This window comes from Aspergillus sydowii (assembly GCF_001890705.1).
Source record: "Aspergillus sydowii CBS 593.65 unplaced genomic scaffold ASPSYscaffold_2, whole genome shotgun sequence".
Lineage (NCBI taxonomy): Eukaryota > Fungi > Ascomycota > Eurotiomycetes > Eurotiales > Aspergillaceae > Aspergillus > Aspergillus sydowii.
Genome location: NW_024467860.1, coordinates 2,574,145 through 2,592,880, shown reverse-complemented (window position 1 = coordinate 2,592,880; position 18,736 = coordinate 2,574,145). Strand labels below are relative to the sequence as shown.

General features: G+C 47.6%; 9 protein-coding genes across 9 annotated transcripts; 5 read left to right on the top strand and 4 right to left on the bottom strand.

The window, feature by feature from the left end:
* Positions 1–161: 161 nt before the first annotated feature.
* On the top strand, positions 162–955 carry ASPSYDRAFT_76442 (uncharacterized protein; the record flags this gene model as incomplete). Its single annotated transcript, XM_040850856.1, has 2 exons — positions 162–282; positions 330–955. The coding sequence occupies 2 exons, from the start codon at positions 162–164 to the stop codon at positions 953–955; spliced, it is 747 nt and encodes a 248-aa protein (XP_040706482.1).
* A 532-nt stretch (positions 956–1,487) lies between these two features.
* On the bottom strand, positions 1,488–2,592 carry ASPSYDRAFT_658697 (uncharacterized protein). Its single transcript, XM_040850336.1, has one exon. The coding sequence runs from the start codon at positions 2,480–2,482 to the stop codon at positions 1,706–1,708; it is 777 nt and encodes a 258-aa protein (XP_040706481.1). The 5' UTR covers positions 2,483–2,592; the 3' UTR covers positions 1,488–1,705.
* A 586-nt stretch (positions 2,593–3,178) lies between these two features.
* ASPSYDRAFT_41340 (uncharacterized protein) lies at positions 3,179–3,614 on the top strand. Its single transcript, XM_040846258.1, has 2 exons — positions 3,179–3,206; positions 3,266–3,614. The coding sequence occupies exons 1-2, from the start codon at positions 3,200–3,202 to the stop codon at positions 3,415–3,417; spliced, it is 159 nt and encodes a 52-aa protein (XP_040706480.1). The 5' UTR covers positions 3,179–3,199; the 3' UTR covers positions 3,418–3,614.
* Positions 3,615–3,888: 274 nt separating this feature from the next.
* ASPSYDRAFT_41339 (uncharacterized protein) lies at positions 3,889–4,718 on the top strand. Its single transcript, XM_040846257.1, has 2 exons — positions 3,889–3,935; positions 4,000–4,718. Exon 2 carries the CDS (start codon positions 4,113–4,115, stop codon positions 4,437–4,439), a length of 327 nt encoding a protein of 108 aa, XP_040706479.1. The 5' UTR covers positions 3,889–3,935; positions 4,000–4,112; the 3' UTR covers positions 4,440–4,718.
* Positions 4,719–5,302: 584 nt separating this feature from the next.
* On the bottom strand, positions 5,303–6,172 carry ASPSYDRAFT_28298 (uncharacterized protein; the record flags this gene model as incomplete). Its single annotated transcript, XM_040844498.1, has 1 exon — positions 5,303–6,172. The coding sequence occupies one exon, from the start codon at positions 6,170–6,172 to the stop codon at positions 5,303–5,305; it is 870 nt and encodes a 289-aa protein (XP_040706478.1).
* Positions 6,173–7,364: 1,192 nt separating this feature from the next.
* Positions 7,365–10,621, top strand: ASPSYDRAFT_86341 (uncharacterized protein; the record flags this gene model as incomplete). The annotated part of the gene is made up of 8 exons (XM_040851646.1): positions 7,365–7,676; positions 7,736–7,934; positions 8,002–8,538; positions 8,602–9,166; positions 9,218–9,550; positions 9,600–10,076; positions 10,141–10,320; positions 10,372–10,621. The coding sequence occupies 8 exons, from the start codon at positions 7,365–7,367 to the stop codon at positions 10,619–10,621; spliced, it is 2,853 nt and encodes a 950-aa protein (XP_040706477.1).
* Positions 10,622–10,960: 339 nt separating this feature from the next.
* Positions 10,961–12,653, top strand: ASPSYDRAFT_658340 (uncharacterized protein). The gene is made up of 2 exons (XM_040850333.1): positions 10,961–11,262; positions 11,325–12,653. The coding sequence occupies exons 1-2, from the start codon at positions 11,208–11,210 to the stop codon at positions 12,620–12,622; spliced, it is 1,353 nt and encodes a 450-aa protein (XP_040706476.1). The 5' UTR covers positions 10,961–11,207; the 3' UTR covers positions 12,623–12,653.
* Positions 12,654–12,684: 31 nt separating this feature from the next.
* Positions 12,685–15,148, bottom strand: ASPSYDRAFT_143514 (dipeptidyl peptidase III; the record flags this gene model as incomplete). Its single annotated transcript, XM_040841345.1, has 8 exons — positions 12,685–13,086; positions 13,140–13,163; positions 13,225–13,298; positions 13,346–13,784; positions 13,836–13,885; positions 13,936–14,740; positions 14,793–14,994; positions 15,057–15,148. The coding sequence occupies 8 exons, from the start codon at positions 15,146–15,148 to the stop codon at positions 12,685–12,687; spliced, it is 2,088 nt and encodes a 695-aa protein (XP_040706475.1).
* A 1,672-nt stretch (positions 15,149–16,820) lies between these two features.
* On the bottom strand, positions 16,821–18,277 carry ASPSYDRAFT_658678 (tyrosinase family protein). Its single transcript, XM_040850335.1, has 2 exons — positions 18,192–18,277; positions 16,821–18,118 (listed from the first exon to the last, which is right to left on the bottom strand). The coding sequence occupies exon 2, from the start codon at positions 17,938–17,940 to the stop codon at positions 16,897–16,899; it is 1,044 nt and encodes a 347-aa protein (XP_040706474.1). The 5' UTR covers positions 17,941–18,118; positions 18,192–18,277; the 3' UTR covers positions 16,821–16,896.
* Positions 18,278–18,736: the final 459 nt, after the last annotated feature.

The window sequence follows — 18,736 nt, the reverse complement described above, 5'->3', positions numbered from 1 at the left end:
CCTATCAAAAATAACATTGGTTGAAAAAAATGTTGCAGATACAATGAAACTCCTGCGTGCCAAATTGTGGCGTTCTGAATCCGTGGCTCTGCACTGCTTCACGTTTATATAACAGCATGTGCAAGATGCAATCAATTCAACAATCCTGCAGTCTAATGCCAATGATTAGAAATATTCTACTTTTCTCTGCGATTGTCCTCGCGCATTCGTGGGTTGAGGATCTCTCTGTGGTGAGCAAGGATGGGCTTCAACTCGGGAAAAGCGGATATGCTCGAGGAAATGGTAAGCTTGTAGAAACTGGAGATCCTGCCATGCTTACCAGAGAACAGTCCTGCGCTCAGATCCAGCCTTCAATGATGCTGCGATGACGTACATGCTCCCCACAGCTGGAGCTCAACTCCTGCCTAACGATCCTATTTGTGCTCCGGCGCAAAGACAATCTATTCAGACTTCAGGAAGCCCGGTTCTGCAGGCAGCCCCGGGAGACCTTGTGCGACTCCGTTACCAGGAAAACGGCCATGTCACACTTCTATCGACAACTCCCGGAAAGCCATCGTCTGGCCGGGTCCATATATATGGCACATTATCACCGTCGGCAGAGGATACCCTGGTAGGCATCCATAAAACATGGAATGCCCAAGGCGCTGGGGGTAATAAACGTGGGTGGTTACTCGGCGTTTTTGACTTTGATGATGGGCGCTGCTTCCAGGTGAACGATAGTCCAATATCTCAGCAACGGCAAGATAAATATGGTCACCCACCAGACCCCGCACAGGGAACGGATCTGTGGTGTCACAACGTGATCACTATTCCAGACACCATTGACAACACACTGACGCTTTACTGGGTATGGGACTGGCCGAGTTATCCCGCGAGCGCGGACGAGAAGCAGGAGATCTACACCACGTGTATTGATATCGAGATCAAGCCTAACTATAGCAGTAGCTGTTATTAGATAGACAATTCATCATGAATCACTCCGATCTTTGGTTTATTTTAAAATTGATTTACTTCCCGGGTCCTTCTACTAGACATAAAGAAGCGTCTGTGTATCAGCACAACTTTCCCTCCAATTCTCTCCATAGTTACATGTCCAGAGATAGTCAACATCATTCCAGACCATCTCTGTTTGATCAATCCATTCAGGTCCCACAGTGCGCAAGGGTACAACATCAAACTTATGCCCCGCCAATTCACATCTAACACTCCCCTCCCCGAACAGGGGTCGATTGATCGGACGACCGCAAGATTCGTTCCTCGCGCACGCATTCCTTTATGAGATTCTGCAGGACAGGACTGAAAGGATCCCCCGCCAAATTAAAATATTCAATAGTCAAAGTAAATCGATGAAAACTCTCCTATCAAATCCATCAAAGAGCCCATCGGGCCAACCATAATCATCAGAAGAGACGACACAAAGCTCCGTCAGTAACTTAAGTGACAGTTGGCTTGCCACCCCAAGGTTGTAGAATAGATCTGGCTCCAGGGGTTCCTCAGGGCTCTCAATGCAAAGCACTTTCAGTGATGGAGGTAATAATGGTTTCCGAGGAAGACAGTCTTGAGGAACAAATAACTTCTCAAGGCATGAGAATTCCTCCAGAGCTTGAACCTTCGGAACTTGGTCGAAGTCTTCATCTTCCCCATCCGAATGATATTCTCGTGAACGGAAGTCAAATCCGAGAAATGTAAGGCTGTCTTTGTGTAATTATAGTGCCTGGATAATTGTTGTAGGTTCTGAATCCTCTGCATCCCACCCTGAAGCAGATTGGTAGGAAAATGTTTCAAGGCGTTTGGATGACTGAATTAAGCGTGCAAGGATAGTGTAGCCCACGTTGCTTTCCCCAATAGTAATGTGACGTAGTAGAAGATCTCCTCTGCCTTGGAGTTCAGGTGGAATTAGATCAGGTGGGGTGGGCGTTAACAGAGTATCGTATTCCCAGACAGATAGCCATTCCCAACGTGCACAGCGGCGGATTTTAAGAGATGATAGCTGCCTTAGCCCAAGGATAGAGCTCCAACATTGTAGAGGCTTGTATATCCGTGGCCCATAATAAGTTTCGAATGATCGAAGTTCTGATAGATAGTTTTGCCGCTTTAGCAGATTATTAAGAAATTCGATAAAGTGTCCCGCTGGTACGCATAGATGTCGAAGGTTAGGAGTTTGAAGTTCGCCAATATATGGTTCTTTGATATAACCCACGTCGATCGAGCGTACTTGAGGTACAAGATAAGTATTCTTCTGAAGCTGCTGGGAAAAGATCCTCAGCCGCTTGAGGCTTCGCGCTGGGTGGTATCCATCGAAACTTTGAAAAAGTAAAGGGCGGCTGACAAAATGCATGGGTTTCGAAACAAGGCAAAGTGATAACAGCGACTTTGTATCCAGCCTCGCAAGTATATCAAGCAGAATGTCTTGGGGTAAAGATTCCATTATCAATTTGATGTTGGGAACGGATTTGTTGATTTGCTTGAACCAAATCACCATGAGCCCGCCTTTTGTCTTGAGCGCCAAGTGCTGTGTCTGGTCTGCGCCTCCACCCGATGGATTTTCATTGGTCGATATACAGATGCAAGGCAGAATCGTGGCTACGAGGCAGGAACCACAAGGCCAGGGACTGCTGGGTGGGTGAGACTTGCGATTTAGGCCAGAAGGGTATGGGTGGGCTACTAAGGGCCAATAGCAAGGGAGTGCGCAATACTAATTCTCATCCATGTGGACCTCTGTGTGGGCTTAAGGCTTGTTCATCAAGACTGATGACTTGGACGACAACTCCTAACACTGCTTTCCTGGAAACCCTCACCGTAGATATGTCTTGAGGGTGGTTCTTTCTTGAGGGAATCCTATTGAAGAGGGACTGGATCATAAAAATGAGATAGCCCGATGCGGCTTTGCGTCGTGTTACTATCTTATTAGCCACGAGGCTGTTTGGCTGAGGAGAGGCTTTGAGCGTTGAAGTACTAGCGCCTTCAGCGCGACTACGTAATTCTGATTGGTTTACAGCCGATCCCCCGCTTCAGCGGTTCAGCGTCTCCCGCTGCCAAGGGACAGAGGTTCCTAAGACACCTTGTCCTGGAAATGGCATGGCCTTGAGAATAATCCCGTCGTAGGATAAGGGATCTACTTATACCTGGGATAAGTGTTCCTGGTATCAGTTGACACTTGGAATAAAAGGTGCCAGGACTTAGTCTGGTCCAAAAGTCTATGACACGTAAGTTTTAGTTGACGCCGAAGCAGACACGCCGTATTGGGATAACTGGGATTCTGTAGGCCGTGATCTGTTAAAGGCCATGCGAGCGGAAGACCAGTTAGTTGGCTTGAGAGTATTGGATTTTATCCGCCACGACACCGCGCCCGACGAAATTCGAAAATACCTTGATGATTTGATTCGGTTGAGCGGGAAGAAAGGAGAAGAAGGATAAAGGAGATTGAGCTTATTCGAAAAGCTTATTATACTCGGATATTTGAATTTATGCCCTTATTGCTCTTCTAGTATGATAGGGTCCCACCAGACTCTGGGTCATCGGAGCCAATCCACATCTGCCTACAAAGCTGACTCGGAACGGCAGCCTCCCAGCCTGGTGTAATTTAATATTAATACAAGTCAGAATCATACTAGCCTCAATAAAGTATAGCTCTTGCTGCGCCGATATTCTTACCACGCCGAGCCTTCGGCAGTTCTCGAATGCCCAGTTTCCTAGATGATGACAAAGACAGGAGAAAAGGTCGTTAACTGATGGTTGTGGTCTATTAGCCATTGACGTTTCATGGAATGTGCGGGTCCTCTCCACTAGGATGACGCCACCAGATGGCTTGATTACATATGTATTGTAACATTAACCATATATTAGGAGGATGCTCAGGCACGGTCAAAGTATAATATTCCATTTTCTGGCTTTTTCTGGAGGACTGCCTGTACACATAGAGTTCCAAATTCAAAGTAAGTGACTTCTAAAGCCAACCCGGATTTTTTACAGATGGAAAGATCCGTTAATTGTTACAAGGTTCTACCAAGCACGAACTGTGCGCTCTCTTAGAGAGGCTAAACTATCATACCTGCAGGCTCTCGACATTATCAATGACGTCCCACCGGCAGTACTATGTTTGAACAAGCAATATGTCTTCTTCTGCTACTTGGCAGGACTTCATGACTGCTGTTTCCGAGCGCGACATGGCTAGAGTGGCCAAAGCCGAGGATTTAGACTTTGATGTCACTCAACAGCTGCATGAGAAGTCTGGAACATCCTTAACTACACCTACGGATGATAGGCTTGGCGGGAGTAGCAAGTCTCAGAAAGAGATAAATAATGCTCTTCATGATTACTGTAGTTCTTTTGACCAGATACGGCTGCTCAGGAGACGTCTAATGATGGCTAACGGAGATGATAGCAACTTACATCTACATCCGAATGATTCAAAAACAAGGACCAGACAGGGAGAATGAAAGCCAGAGCCAGATTATCGAGTTCCTCTGTAAATAATGCTAATACTTTCTTATAAGCCTGATCAAAATATCTTTCTGGGTTTGGTATCCCTGTCTCGTCTGCTGCAGAACTTTAAAGCTAAGCGCCCTCGCGTTTAATTCGGCCGATACCCATCCGTAGGTTGAGGGCGTGGTTTGCAGGCTCCTTGATTTGGTATTATAGTGAACAACCTAGGGGAAGGGAAATGGGATGGGCGGATAGTGAGCATATGATAAATGGAGGATTGTATTGTACAATCTCTGTCACGTTGGAAAGAATGGTTGATAAGCAAGAGCTGATCAAACTTATTCCTTGATACCGCATCTGTATGATCATGCACACTTGACTGTCGTGAACCCATCTTGTGCTTGTGAGAACAGAAACACCCGGTGTGTAGCTAAAATTAGACCATTCTTTTTAGACGAATGGACTTGTGCCAAGCCTCCCTTAATCTCTAACCCCAAGTCTGAGATGGGCCAGGTAAATAAATTCTTCACAACAAGGATCTGCTGAGGAGGCATGCCAACATCCTTCCGCAGTACCTCACGCGCTATTTCATCATTCACAGCACTGCTGGCCATCTGATCATTCAACCACGGACCGAGTAGATCCTTCCCTGCTTCCTATCGTCAGGCCACCACTAAAGCATCCTTCTCAAAAGGCTAAAGGCATTTCCTTATCCCGGAAAGAACTTTTCCGACAGTCCTAAATTAATTTCTGTCGGGATTTATGTGTTTTGTTTCCATTTCTCTGCAATTTTGTATTATAATCACTGGCGCGGTCAAAGCTGAGTAAATAAACAAGAAGCCGCCAGTAAGAACATACAGACCCATAGAATAAAGATTTAGAGGGGACGTCCTTCTCGTTGAATAACCTCAGCAAATCTTGACGGAAAAGTCCCCACGAGCTTGTTAATGTGACGAATGGAAATCCTTTCCCACTGTTCAAATATCCCGGTTCTCAAATGTTCCACACTGCCGAATGGCGTCTTTTGAAGCTGTTTCTTGACATAGTGAAGAACGTCTTCAGCTAAATTAAGATCGGAGCAGAATGAAGGGTACTCGACCACTTTGAAACTAGCTTTCTCGGCGCATTGGGGGAAAAAGCTCCCTTCTGGGTGATTATAAGTCGCTGAACAAGTTTCGTCCATAAATAAATAGCGCTTCTGGTGTGTGGCATGCTCCTCTGCAGATGCATTCCTCGCGATAAGCTTGCCAAATACTTTTTCAAGCTGACCTTTGTCAGAACTAAGGACAAGCTGGGCTTTCTGGTGCAGTCCGACAATAAGCCAGAACTGAAGCTTATTTGCTCTATGTCGTTTACTTTGGCAATCTGCACAAAGAAAGGTCCCTTTGTTGTTGTAGATCTTTGCCTTATGATTTCCGCCAAGGTCAAACTGCGCTGTTGTGGCAAAGAGCACAGCCCGCCATTCGAGGTTCCAATTTCTGTACAGAGTTGCAAACCTGAGCCGGAGCTGCCGAGAATCGTTCGTTAACCACATCTTCTGGCAATTTATGCTTTTACAGTATCCCTCGTCAGTTAGACAATTTCGGACTGTTTGCACATGCACACCCTCAATTCCCATATGCTTGATTACCTCTTCCAAAGAATACGAAGAGCTCTCATAGGTGGACATAATCCTCTGGATAACCTGTGGACCGAGCTTTTTTGGTCTGCCCCGTTTTGATATCGACCGAGTGTTGTTCGAAGCCATGGACCAAACTGCTGCACAAAAGACGAAGAGGTTACCGTATATGGGTAACGAAGAAGGCCTTATTGGGTTGGGAAGGACGAGTATTCTAGGGAGTTAAGTGACCCTTTTATACGCAAGTGTACTGTTTTCATCTACGGACGCAAGGGGCGATGCCCACAATGGATGAAAATATTTTGCGGAATGTGAAGGGTCAACTTGCAGAGAACTTATCGGCAATAGGCGAGATGATTAGCAGTCTTCAGGGATGTGTTGCAGAAGAGTGGCCTTCACCTGAAGTTGACCCCTTGGTTACACGTGCCTTCAGTGTCTCGTGCACCTTCTGAGATTTCTTTAAAAACATGGCTAGACCACAATTGGGAAAGCTCGGGTTATTGCTAAGCAGTTTGCTCCGGCCTCCTAAGTTCTAGCACTTTCCGACCGTTCAAGGTCCCCAACGTTGTTGGCTTTTTGCCTTTGATTTATTAGATATGCGGCGATGCACTCGTAGTCAACTCCTCTATATATTCAAAGCCAGTAGGGAATAGATATGGCTTCATATTGGACGGTTCGACCACATAGTAAACCGTGGTGGACTACGAACTGCTCGTACCAGAACTAGCGAGGGTAATAATTTAGGACAGTAAAGACTATCATGACCACCTGTATCTAAAAGTTTTACTGAGATATTTCACCGCTTGCTAGGTCCCAGACGAAGATGTAATGTCGGGACCCGACCAATTTTGACGAAGGATTGCCAATGGCTAATTGATTATTTAACGAGCGTGTACAATATATATGCGATAACTCAGAGCTCTCCCTTCCTAGCATGGCTTGCGAGGTGCCGATCGCGATTGTCCTGGAGTATCAGGCTGATAGGGCTAGGGCTCCTCCGTCAGCTGACACTCCCAGAGAAAGGTCAGCCAGCGGTCGTATATAGCTTCAGAATCCAGAGATCTTCACCCATCACGTCATAGAGAGGGGGAAATGTGATTCAACATGGGCGCCTAATCGCCCGCCCCGATTTGGCGAACTACTTCACGGCTCCACATTAACCCCGCTTGGACCAACAAACGAGTCTCCCCAACACGAAAGTTCAGCCTAGGCAGAGGGTGATGATACCTCTCCCTATGAAACGCAGTTTTATTCTATATTATACCGGGCTCTCCTTGGAAGAAACACTGATCTTACTGGGTTCGAAACACTCGAGAACGGAATGACAAAAAGTACACCAGAAGTGGAACTCTCACCCTTGTGGGCAAAGGCACTTGAGAGCTACCACGAAGAGCTGGCAGCTGACGATGACTTCCGAACAATCTTGGAGACTGGAAGTCTCGAGGAACTTCTTGCCGATGACCATATTCTACAACCATTCGGTCCGCAGGGCAGAAGGGCACTGGACTCTATGAATCGGCTGAAACCAACGTTCAAATTGCTAAATGATTTCTCGGTAGTATTGGCAGTCTCCTTCGGTGCGGGAACAGCTGTTACAGCGCTGGTATGGGGCAGCATCCGGATGATACTGACGGTATGTATATGTTCCTGTCAGGCATTGGCCATTGTCAACTGTAACTAATAGGGCCGCAGTTGGCATCCGCAGCAGATAATACTATACAGGAAGTCTCGGATATGCTGGAGGAGCTGAGCCTGACGCTACCCCGCCTCAAGGTCTACGAGAAAACTGTATCAATGGACTCAGAGATGGAGACACCTTTCCTTGACGTTTACCAAGAGGTCATCTGTTTTTATGCCCGTGCGATTCATTTTTTCCGGAGCCACAAACATTGTAAGTGTTCTATTGATGTATACTCTTGTGGCTGAAAGTTACGCCTATCTCAGCTAAACTACTGAAGCATTCTTACTCCGCAACTCATGGTCCGAACTCCGTGGAGATTTCCACAGAACTCTCCAGCGAATTAAACGTCTATCTTCCGCTATCGAGAGCGAAGTTGAACTGAGTCGAATGCGGCTAGATAATAAAAAATACCAAGAGGTCCTCGAATTGATGGCTAACCTACATTCTCAGCGGCCGGAGACTGCACCCACGATTACACACTACGTACCTTTCATGGAAAGTTCCCGCTTCTGGGGCAGAACGGACATTCTGACTCGTATCGATGACGTATTATTCGCAGGCCCTTCAGACCGATCCCTCCGATCGTTTGCTTTGTACGGTATGGGCGGCGTAGGAAAGACGCAGATAGCACTGAGATACGCCAACATGTCACGTGAAAAGTTTGATGGCATTTTCTGGATCTCAGCTGAGAACTTGATAACAATTGCCCAAAGTTTTCGGGAGATTAATAGAACACTGGGCTTTATCAAACCAGATACCGAAACAGATGATAATACAATGCTGTTAGAGGTGAAGAATTGGCTATCTTCTACAAGTGCGTCGAGCCAATCCGTCTGTTGCGATGGCATAGAATGAGCTAACAGTCAGTTTGATTTAGAGAGTCGTTGGCTTCTCATATATGATAACGCCGACGATTTGAATATTATAAAACATGCTTGGCCTGCAGGCTCTGTCGGGTCCATATTAATAACCAGCCGTGACTCAACCGCAGCTTTTGGCCTTGCTTCGTGTGGCTGCCAAGTTATGCCATTCGATGCAGATACTGGATCAGCTGCATTGCTAAATATTCTTGGACTAGATATGGAATCGGCATCTAACCAAGAAGATGCAAAAGCTGTGACTTGCGCCTTGGGTGGACTGCCACTGGCGCTGAACCAGATTGGCGGATTTATCGTCCAAAGAAAAATACCACTCAAAAGCTTTCTTGCTTTATATAACCGAAACTCAGCCAGCGTGGATGCCAAGGGCACGATGAGCATAAATTATAACCACACTCTCGCGACCGTCTGGGAGATGGCTCTTAGTAAACTTTCTGGAAGCGCCAAGGTTCTTCACATGATCCTCTCATTTTTGAATCCTGACTACATACAGGAGGCGCTCCTAATTGATGGCGCTCTTAAAGTGAATGACCCCGCTTTGCAGTTCATGTTGGACGAGATAGAGTAGGTACGACTCTCGCTGATACATGCGTACTGCGTCTAATTTAAACCTAGTTTCCTTGATGCTCAAGAGGTGTTACTCCAAGGAGCTCTTATCGACAAATCAACAGAGAGCGGGGTGATTTCTATGCATCGGCTCCTCCAGCGCGCGGTCATCCGCCGAATGAGCACTGAAGAACGAGAGAGAATGTTCTTGCTTGCAGTGGGAATCCTCTCGGCAAATTTCCCAGATACGTATAGCGCCGACGTTGGCCACCAGGCCGCCTCCTGGGGCTATTGTGAGAGGAGTTTACCGCATATGGAAAATATCGTGAAACAAAGTGAACATTTCGGGGTCCTTGAAAATGAAAATCAATCATTTGCGGAACTGCTCCTTCGCTGTTCTTGGTATGTTTGAGTGCAACTGTTGTCAAGGGACATTGTTAACTCGGAGCAGGAACCTTTACGAAAGAGAGAACTATAGTATTGCTCTGTCATACGTTGATATAGCACTCAAAAAGTTCGCGGACAAGAATTCTCTTGCGTATGCGAGTGCCGTTGATCTTCGGGGCTTGATCAACCTTGACATCTGTCGTCCTGCAACTGCTCTGGAGGCATTCGAAGACGCGTACAAAATACGTTCTGCGATTCTTCCCCCAAATGACACGTTTCTGGCCGCCAACCAGGTCAATATAGGTCTGGCTTTCACGGAATTAGGGGAGCTTGAGACGGCTCGGGACTATCTTCAACAATCAATCGACATTCGCATCATGCACAACAGTGATAGGATTGGAAATTCATATAGTAATATGGCTAGCTTGCTACTAAGAATGAGGAAACCGAACGAGGCAGAAGCGATGCTGAAGAGCTGTCCTTCCTTGAAAGAATTCTCAGACGAGTCCTTTCTCAAAACCGGAAACCCACGGTTCTCTGGGTACGTGCTCCATTTATGATTAGAAGTACTCCCGTACTACCGATGTCAGGCTAATATCGTATAGAGATATGGTCCTGCTAAGTAGAATCAAGCTTGAGCAGGGTTTTCTGGATGAATCATTAAGGTTTGCTTCTAAAGCCCTGACATTCAGAAAGGAATGTTTAGGCGAGCGCCTTAAAGTCTGTGATTCCCTCTATCAGGTAGCTTCCCTCTTTCACAGGGGGGACAACACCGGACTAGCAATGTAAGCGCCGAACGGTCCCATCGATTAGCCACAATGTCTGACCAGTGCTAGCCAACTGCTTGAGGAGTGCATTAAAATATCAGAGGGACTTCCGCAGCTTGAGGGACTAGGTCATCTAGCTCGCGCAAACTATAAGCTGTCGCAGATTTTAGGAGATCTCGGGAAGCCTAAAGAATGCGCAGCATACCTTGAGAGGGCAATTGCTCTCAGGGAAGATTTCCAAAATTTTGATGGCGATTTCAGTTGGACGAAGAAGGCTACCTCTGATTTTGAAGAGCTAGTCCCGTGGATGCTATGGTAACCCACATGCGACAAATGCTCTGACAAAATATACGATACATTGAAACGAATATAGTAGGCTCGGATTGTATGTCGGTCGCAGAGAGGGTTCATGACAAGTGGATTATTTGCAGCAGTTTAGGATCATAGGAGACTAAAAATAGCTGCGGATGTCAATTGAACGAATAAAACCGAGGATTGCTGCCGCGCGCTATGTTTGCGCTGCAGTTGCAATGCTGTTCATAGGCCAACTATACCTTCAGTAGCCGCCGCGACATCCACTAAGAACCTCCTAAGTCGGGTTGGCCACAGATGGTGAGATGTGAAACATCCCAGGTTAGAGACGGCAGATCAGCACTCGACCAAACACCCCCCAACCCAGTGCATCGATTAAGCGCCATTCTCTGAGAAAGAAAAGATGGAATGATCCTGCGGCCACCTCTGCGATAACTTAAATATCGCGCCGGTTTTCTTTCTCTTTATTATTTCGTACTTGGGCTCGGGTTTTTCTTAAAAGAACTTGATATTGTAAAGACAACGGGAAATCAGCTTGGCGGTTGGTTTATACGCCAATATCCAACAGTTCACCGGTACTACACTCCGCTACGATGGGAATATCGCAACGCGTTCAATCGGGACATATACTACGCCTTTACTCTTCAGGTGAGTCAATGTGCTGGGATCCTAAGCGCAATGAAAACTTGATAGTTGACGTACGGAAAAAGACAGCGATTCACCTTCATCCTACGCGCCCTCTAAGTTTTCTCACCGGGCAAATCTCCTCCCAAACGGGCTAGGATTCGATCTCAAAGAGGAGACAGGGTGGTATACCACCTGGGTCATTTCTCAGTCAACCAAGCTTCCATCCCATATATACAACATATTTCACACCGATCACGAGCACTGTTCTCCTGGGTCGCACTGGGCCCTCTTCACTCGCACCTTCCTCCGCGTCGCGGAATGCACTGTCCAGAACAGCTCCATTACTATTGATCAAATCATCGGCACCCTCCTGGATGAGAGTATTTTGGATCCAGAGACGGCAGAGGAAAACCTCAACTATGCTCGTTATTTTATCTTCACCATTCTAGGCTACCAAACCATGCTCTATTGTCCTTCTCCACTAGAACCAACTTCTGGACCGCCTGGTCAATTGCGAATAACTGAAGACCGTGGTTGCTGCAGCTATACTCACGCATCCCTAACGCAAGACATCCAACATTGCGCGAGCGAGCCCATCAGCGAACTTCTCATGGGTTTCGGTGTTCTTCTTCCATCTAAGAATCTCTGTCTGGACGACAACCAAAACATCCAGCATGCCTTCCAACAAGAAGTCGAAGTTGACGCGAAGGTATTCAACGCGTACGCACTTCACTGTATTGCCGGTATTAAAATTAAGTGGACCGATGCACTGTCCTGCCACCTAGAGTTCAACTCTGCTACGAAGGAAGTATCAATTTTCCGCCTTCCTTCGTTCTGCCAATTCTGTTTAGCAAAGTATGAGCAGGGCAAAGGGAAAGGCGTTCTCCACTCTTGTGCGACGACAAGTCGTCTACGCAGTCAGTGGGCAACGGAGGAAGAAATCAATCATTTCCTCGTGGAAGTTCTTCTCTCTTACAGGTTGTTATTTGGTCAGACCAAAAGGTCGCGTGTACTGTTTCGATCCATTGATCCGTTTCTCTATTATGCTGGAAAACCACGCAAAATAAGAGACCATCTATTATCGGGTTTGTGTGGCACACGATCTCGGAATGCATTAATGCTTGCGTTGCAACGCGATGATCATTTAGCGGAAAAGGAGAAATACTACCTTCCAGAGGATTTTCCGATCCTACGGTATCGGATTTTCGTCTTACAGAAATTTTCATCTAATACGGCTCCACGGACCTGGCTTCAGCTGTGGAGAGATAATAGGAACTCAGCGCATTGGATGACATTTTGGGCAGTGATCATATTTGGGGGCTTTGGATCACTTATGGCGCTTTTGCAGGTTATTTTGCAATTTGTCCAATTTTTCGTGTAATTTTATATGTATTGTTGCATGCCATTCTTCATTGTATCTCGTAACTATACGACGCGCGAATCTCATGCGACATCGATGTCTATCCCTCGTTCGGCCCAGCTTTGGATGATACCTCTAGCTGTTGGTTCATATTCTCGTATTTCGACAGTATCACCATCAAGATAGGTATTTGCATGAGAGAATGCCAAGGGAGGATCTTTTTTGGCGATGACGATCTCTCTCCATTTCAGGGCTTCGTCATCCACGCTTGAGAGGTTGTCGTAAAATCTGCGACAACCAACACTATCCGCGGTGCAGCGATGAATGTGTAGCCTTAAGAGCATGCGACCAAGGGAAGGCTTCCCTTGTTGGATAATGCGAGTTCTGTCGACCTTGACCGTTAGCTTTCCAGCTTGAGCATCGCATACGATGATGTAGAGGCCCTTGGTATCGCGGAGAAGATGGCGGAACATGGCGTAGTGAGCCTACAGGGTGAATCAGAACTATGACGGCGGAAAAGCAAGAGTTGAGAACTTACTTGGCTGTGGGCTTGACTCCATTTCTGTCATAGTCAGCATAGCCTAAATAGTTATATATTCATACATAGACATAAATATGCGTACCTTCGTAGCAGGATCATAGTTCTCTAATCCCCGAAGTCCGTCCGTACCCAATTGGAGGTACAAATTGTATACGACTAACAATCGTCAGCAGCAGATATTAGTTGGGGTACAATCTTCGTACTATCATCGGGTTTAATCTTCCCGTGCTTATTATACCCGAATATGGACAATATGTCCTTATCATCGATCAAGTAAGCCCCAACAAGTTCAGCCCTGCATTCATCCACTGTAGTCGAAAGATCACCAAATACCCCGGTCCAAGTCTGGCCAGGGCGATACCATGTTTCGATCGGTTCTCCAGTAATTGGGTTCGATGGTGGATCACCCGGGTTGAAATTAAAGTTACGTGGGGATAACTCCTTGAGGAAATTCCCGGTCCCATGGCCTAAAATCTCATGCAAGACAACCCAAACATAATATGCGTGAAAGCGGTGCTCTTTAAATGTCTCTTGTTCTGACTCGTCAACCATGTGTAGGCCACGTTCTCGATGACTTTCTGCTACCATTCGACTGGAGAAAATGATGCTTTTGTAGCCAGTCTCTTGACGGATGTCGTTGTACTGTCACCGTTGAGTTTCTACGCGGTAGCATATTTACTTGTGGGAACTCACGTTGGGAAGGTTGATTCCTGGAAAGACGATACTTGAACAATAAGCGAGGCCTTGCAAGATCAGCCGAATAGGTCCCTGAAAAAGATGGAAGCACCCTTACTCTGAATACTGGCAAAGTCCGGTGCCTCAAATGTCTCTTTTTCAAAAGGCCCTTTGTTGTTGCTGTCGCCGTTTACCCATGGCAGTCTGCACACGAATTTGTCTGCCATGTTCGACAGTTCTCTCAGCACCCTCGTTTTGTCAGCATCTGGTATGCCTACAATTCCCTCGAATTCAGAGCGAACACCCAGAGGGTCTCGATAGGGTTCAATGAACCCGAGGACCGTTTCGACTGGCGGAGCTTTATCATCCACCCAAATCCTCTGGGCATCCTTGTATGCTGCCAGATCACCAGTTGCAAAACTTTCTTGTATTTTCCGTATCATGTCATACTGCGATTCACTGGAAACGTAATCGAGAGCCTTTGACAAGTATGCATTTATGCGCGCCAGCTCATCTTTATGATCTCCATTTACCAGGCGAATGATCTTACCGTTTGAGATAGAATTGCTGGGTACATGGCAGATAGACATGCTCTCTGACACCGATGCTTGACGTATATCGAGAACCTCATTTTCCGAAGAAAGACATGTTTTCTCCACGCGGGTGTTTTCCGGGAGTATTGTCAACTCATCCATGACCTTCGAGACAAAGGCCATATCTTCCTGAAACGAGGGACCTCCATGTCCGGGATAGTATGTACTTTGCGTCAATTGGGACGGAAGCCCTAGACTGAGTGGCGTTGTCCGAAAAATGGGATCTCGGATCTGTTCCCAAAGAGCAGCTGCGTCTGAGGAAGCGGAGGCGACTAAACTGTCGAGCTTGTCTTCGGAAATGGCAGGTGTGAATTTTTGGTCACCAGAGCCCTGCAGAAAAATTAACCTTTGAAATGTCCGAAGAAGCAATAGCAAACCTTACATAGTAGTTTCCCATATTGGATAGAAATATCGCCGCGTAGTCCAAAAACAGTTGAACATCAAAGAAATCGAGGTTGGCCAGAGTAGCGAGGCGCTCCCAGTTCCCATCGCAGCTGCTATAGAGCGCCATAATCAAATCAAATATGGCATTGGCTTCTGGGGATACTTGTCGGAAGATAATGCGCGAGCCACTCCATGCTGCTCTAAAATGTATTTAGTATTCAGTTTCTCCGTCGAATCGCGTGAGGTTTACAGAGCTGCATACTTGGCCATGTAATGAGCATAGAGCTTTTGCTGTGGATCCAGGCCATTGAATGCAGATGCCACTGGAAGCTGGAATATCTGGGGTGCTACCATTGTAGAAAGCGGACTTCGGTTGTTGGGGGAATCTTCATTTGTTGATGTGTCTTCTGCCATCAGGTGGAGGATAAGCCCGCACATGTGACTTACTAGTCAGCGGCCTGATAAAGGATTACCAAATCAAATCAACCTTGCAGGCTTTGCAGCTAATTCTTCACTCCGTTCGTCATTTAAATATCCACATTACATTTATTGCAATATCCAAATCTCCTCGTGAACAGCTCTCGACGAACCCGTTGCCAAATTCAGCATATTATGAACTACGGAGGATATTACTAGCGCTGAAGGCGACCGGATTCCGGCCAGGTGACTAAGAATCACGCGAATCCTGAATTTTGCGGGAAATATGAAGGTATTCAGGGGTGCGGATGCACACTGGAAGCTAGGCTAAATACATATGATGTTGACTAAGACTCGCAGACCGGCACCCAAGGACAGGGAAGAACCCATGTTCCGACAAATCTGAAGGTGCGGATTCCGATGAGCGTACTTGTTGGATAAGTGTGTCAGGTCGGCGGTTAGAGCTTTGGGGCCCTACATTGGCGAAGTCGAGAATTGTGCTAACGTACTAAGGTAGACCACCATTAACTAACGATCCCGCTGAAGAGCGGCTGATACAAAGACCGTCTCAGCCTTTGCCACCTTCTTTCACTCTGAGTGATCTTAGTGGGCGAACACCAAAGCGGCTTTGGTGAGCCCTTGGCCAAGAAAAAAAAAACCAATCACCCGGGCGAAAGGATCAGCGATGGAGCAGCGATTGGCTTGACTTCTTAGCGCCGACGGCCAGGNCTTTGTGTCTGCGTGGCTTCCAACGGCACAAGTGCCAACTGCTTTAGACGGAGCCAGAATGAAATAGACGGAGTGGCCACACGCCGATTCAGACCAAGGAGCGCCCTATCGATGCCGGCGAGGTATGAAGTATTCAATATGCCTGGTGCGGAGATAATTATTTGGCGGCCCCTCGTCCAACATACCCGAAATGGAATCCAGACTGTTTCGGAGCCGAACCAGGCTCGACAGGGAAAACCGTAACATGCTGAGGCCTCGGTTATGGTGAGGACTCGAGTAGAGACCGGCTCGGCGAGTAAAAGAGGTCCAACGGGCCGCCGTAGTCCACCTGCGAATGTGACATCCCGCTCACGCGTCCGCGGGAACAAGACCAAAAGATCACGACAGTGTCAACAACAGCCCTGCGTAGAAGACGCGTATCGAGTCAGCAATGCTCTGAGCAAGAACCAATAATCAAGAATAACCAACATTTGCCAGTCCTCAGCTCCCGTGGGTCCGCCAATGACCTCCAGAAACCGGCTCCAGGCAGAAAAGGAAGTGGCACAGTGCAGAATTCGGGCTGACCGGTCCAATAGCGAAAATGTCTCACTGAATTCGGGCCAGAAGAACAAGGGAGAGGGGGGCGAACATGGCGACAACCACGGCCGCAGACTTGAGGGGAATGAGAGGAAGCTATATAGGCCACGCACCGCGATGCCAAGCGGCACGTGTAGACCTTTCCCAAATAGGCACGCTAAACTGGAACCGGTAATTCGCCGTCACCAGAGAGTACGGAGTACAACCGTAGCTAACGATTTGGTGTAGTAGGGCGTATTGTGGAGTCTTTCTCCCCATCCATGCATAACGCAGTTGGGCCCTACTGGTACGACGGTAGATCCAACCTTCAATGAGACGGTTCGATTCTCTTATTTCAAGCACTGCTATATTTACGTCTTATGCCATGATCATGACAGGCCCTATACATAAATATAACAATACCTACCTGCCATGGGATCTGCCACTTCTCGCAAGGTAACGTTCCCTCCCACTACCCCAAACGACATAACAGTGTCCCCGTCCACCTCGGGCGTTACGCCCACCGGATTCCCAAGCGTACTCGTCCCATTAAACGTTCCCCTCCTCTCCTCATCCTCCGCCTGCCAAAGCGCCCAAACCCGATCAATCTGCGCATGATGCAAGTAAAACGTCGGATCGACAGGGCTCGCAAAGAAATCATTTAGCTGGCCAGACCCCGCATTATGGCCGCCTGCATGCGGTGTTCCTAACCAGTCCTGGAATTCCGCGATCCCTGTCGCAGAGAGCACTTTATCGACGACGTCTTTGTTGTTCATTTGCTGCATGATTACATCGTTCAGGTCCCGCGTTAGACAGTGCGGGTTAGCCTGTGTCCAGTTTGATGGGAGCCCGGTCTTTATGTATTTCGACGGTAGCGGGCCGAGGGATACGCTTGTGTTTGCGAATGGGCCGCTGGCTATGCATCCTCCTGCGCCGGCCCAGGTACCGAGAGGCAGCTGGGCGTCTTCCTCGACCAATTTGGGCGGAGCCTCGGAGAGAGGGAGGCCGTTACCACCGAGGGAGGTCGGGGAGCCGTCGAAGAGGGTGGACTGTATGAGTGGCCTGTTTGTGTAGAGCGGCCAGTCCCAGTATGGGACACCGAGGTGGGAGGGGTAGTTGCACTCGTGGAGAGCGGATTCGAAGATGGAGACGAACTCGCGGTGCCAGGAGAGGAATGTGCCGGATCTGTGCATTGAGAGGGTAAGGCCGGCGTGGGAAGCGGCAAAGTCGGTGAAGTAGGATGTGCTGGCGGACATAGTGCCGGGGGGGTATATGGAGGGCTTGTCCATGAGGCATTTGACGGCGTTGATGTAGCTGCGTCGTTCATCAGGAGATGAAGAGCTCCATTCTTTGCGTTGGACGGCGGTTTCCGGTGTACATGGCGGGGGTCTTTGGTTGGGGAGAGCAGCAGCGAGAGGTAGTATGAGCGTGAGGGACAAATGCATTTTGAATGCTGTTCGGTAACTTTTGTGATACAGTAACAGGGGCAAATGGCATGTATTATATACCACGTTGGTGTGAACCTGACCGTGTAAATGTCAGTACTTTATTGCTGCACCTTGGGTAAGCCTTGCAAGGGCCTGCTTAATATTTGACCAATATCAGTCAATATCGGTCTGAAAGCTGACTGGGATCAACATATTTCTCTGAAAATGGATGCAGGGGGTTTTTAATAACCAATAATGTAGGGAAAAACCTCCGAGAAAAAGTTCCATTGCCGCATAAGGCCCAGCAGCTCATTGCTTGTCCGCAGGCAGAAAAGGCTTGAAGCTGCATTTCTGCAAGGGGTTACTGGTGACAGAGGCCAAAGCATAGTTGAAATGTATCTCGAGACTCATAATTGGAAAATGAGGAACTGTGTATTTTAATATATTGGTAAGCTGTTGGAATATTTGGATATCAGAACAAGTAAATGGAGTCAGGCCACATTGAGACGTGCCATGTCTTTGCTGGGCGGCCGAGGGACAGAGCAGAGAATCGAACAAAGAAACTGACCGCTTTTTGCTAGTAAACTTCTCGAAAAGCACCACATCGTCACCTCGCTGTCTTCTCGCCGCTAGGTTTCAGTTGTCGCCTCTCCCCCGTGCTCCTCTAGTAGCCTTTCCATGCTGCTCACGGAGGAAATATGGCGCATTACAGAAGGTCCAGCAGGTTACCGTCGTTGCCCTCGTGACCAACATTGAATTCCGCGACGCAGATACAAAGCAGAGGAATGCCTCGCAAGTGAAGAATGGGGATCGT

Coding starts and splice junctions, on each gene's coding strand:
- ASPSYDRAFT_41339 (XM_040846257.1), top strand. CDS start 4,113: ATGTCTTCTTCTGCTACTTGGCAGGACTTCATGACTGCTGTTTCCGAG.
- ASPSYDRAFT_658697 (XM_040850336.1), bottom strand. CDS start 2,482: ATGGTGATTTGGTTCAAGCAAATCAACAAATCCGTTCCCAACATCAAA.
- ASPSYDRAFT_658340 (XM_040850333.1), top strand. CDS start 11,208: ATGGGAATATCGCAACGCGTTCAATCGGGACATATACTACGCCTTTAC. Junction 11,263..11,324: donor ACTACGCCTTTACTCTTCAG/GTGAGTCAATGT, acceptor GTACGGAAAAAG/ACAGCGATTCACCTTCATCC.
- ASPSYDRAFT_658678 (XM_040850335.1), bottom strand. CDS start 17,940: ATGCATTTGTCCCTCACGCTCATACTACCTCTCGCTGCTGCTCTCCCC.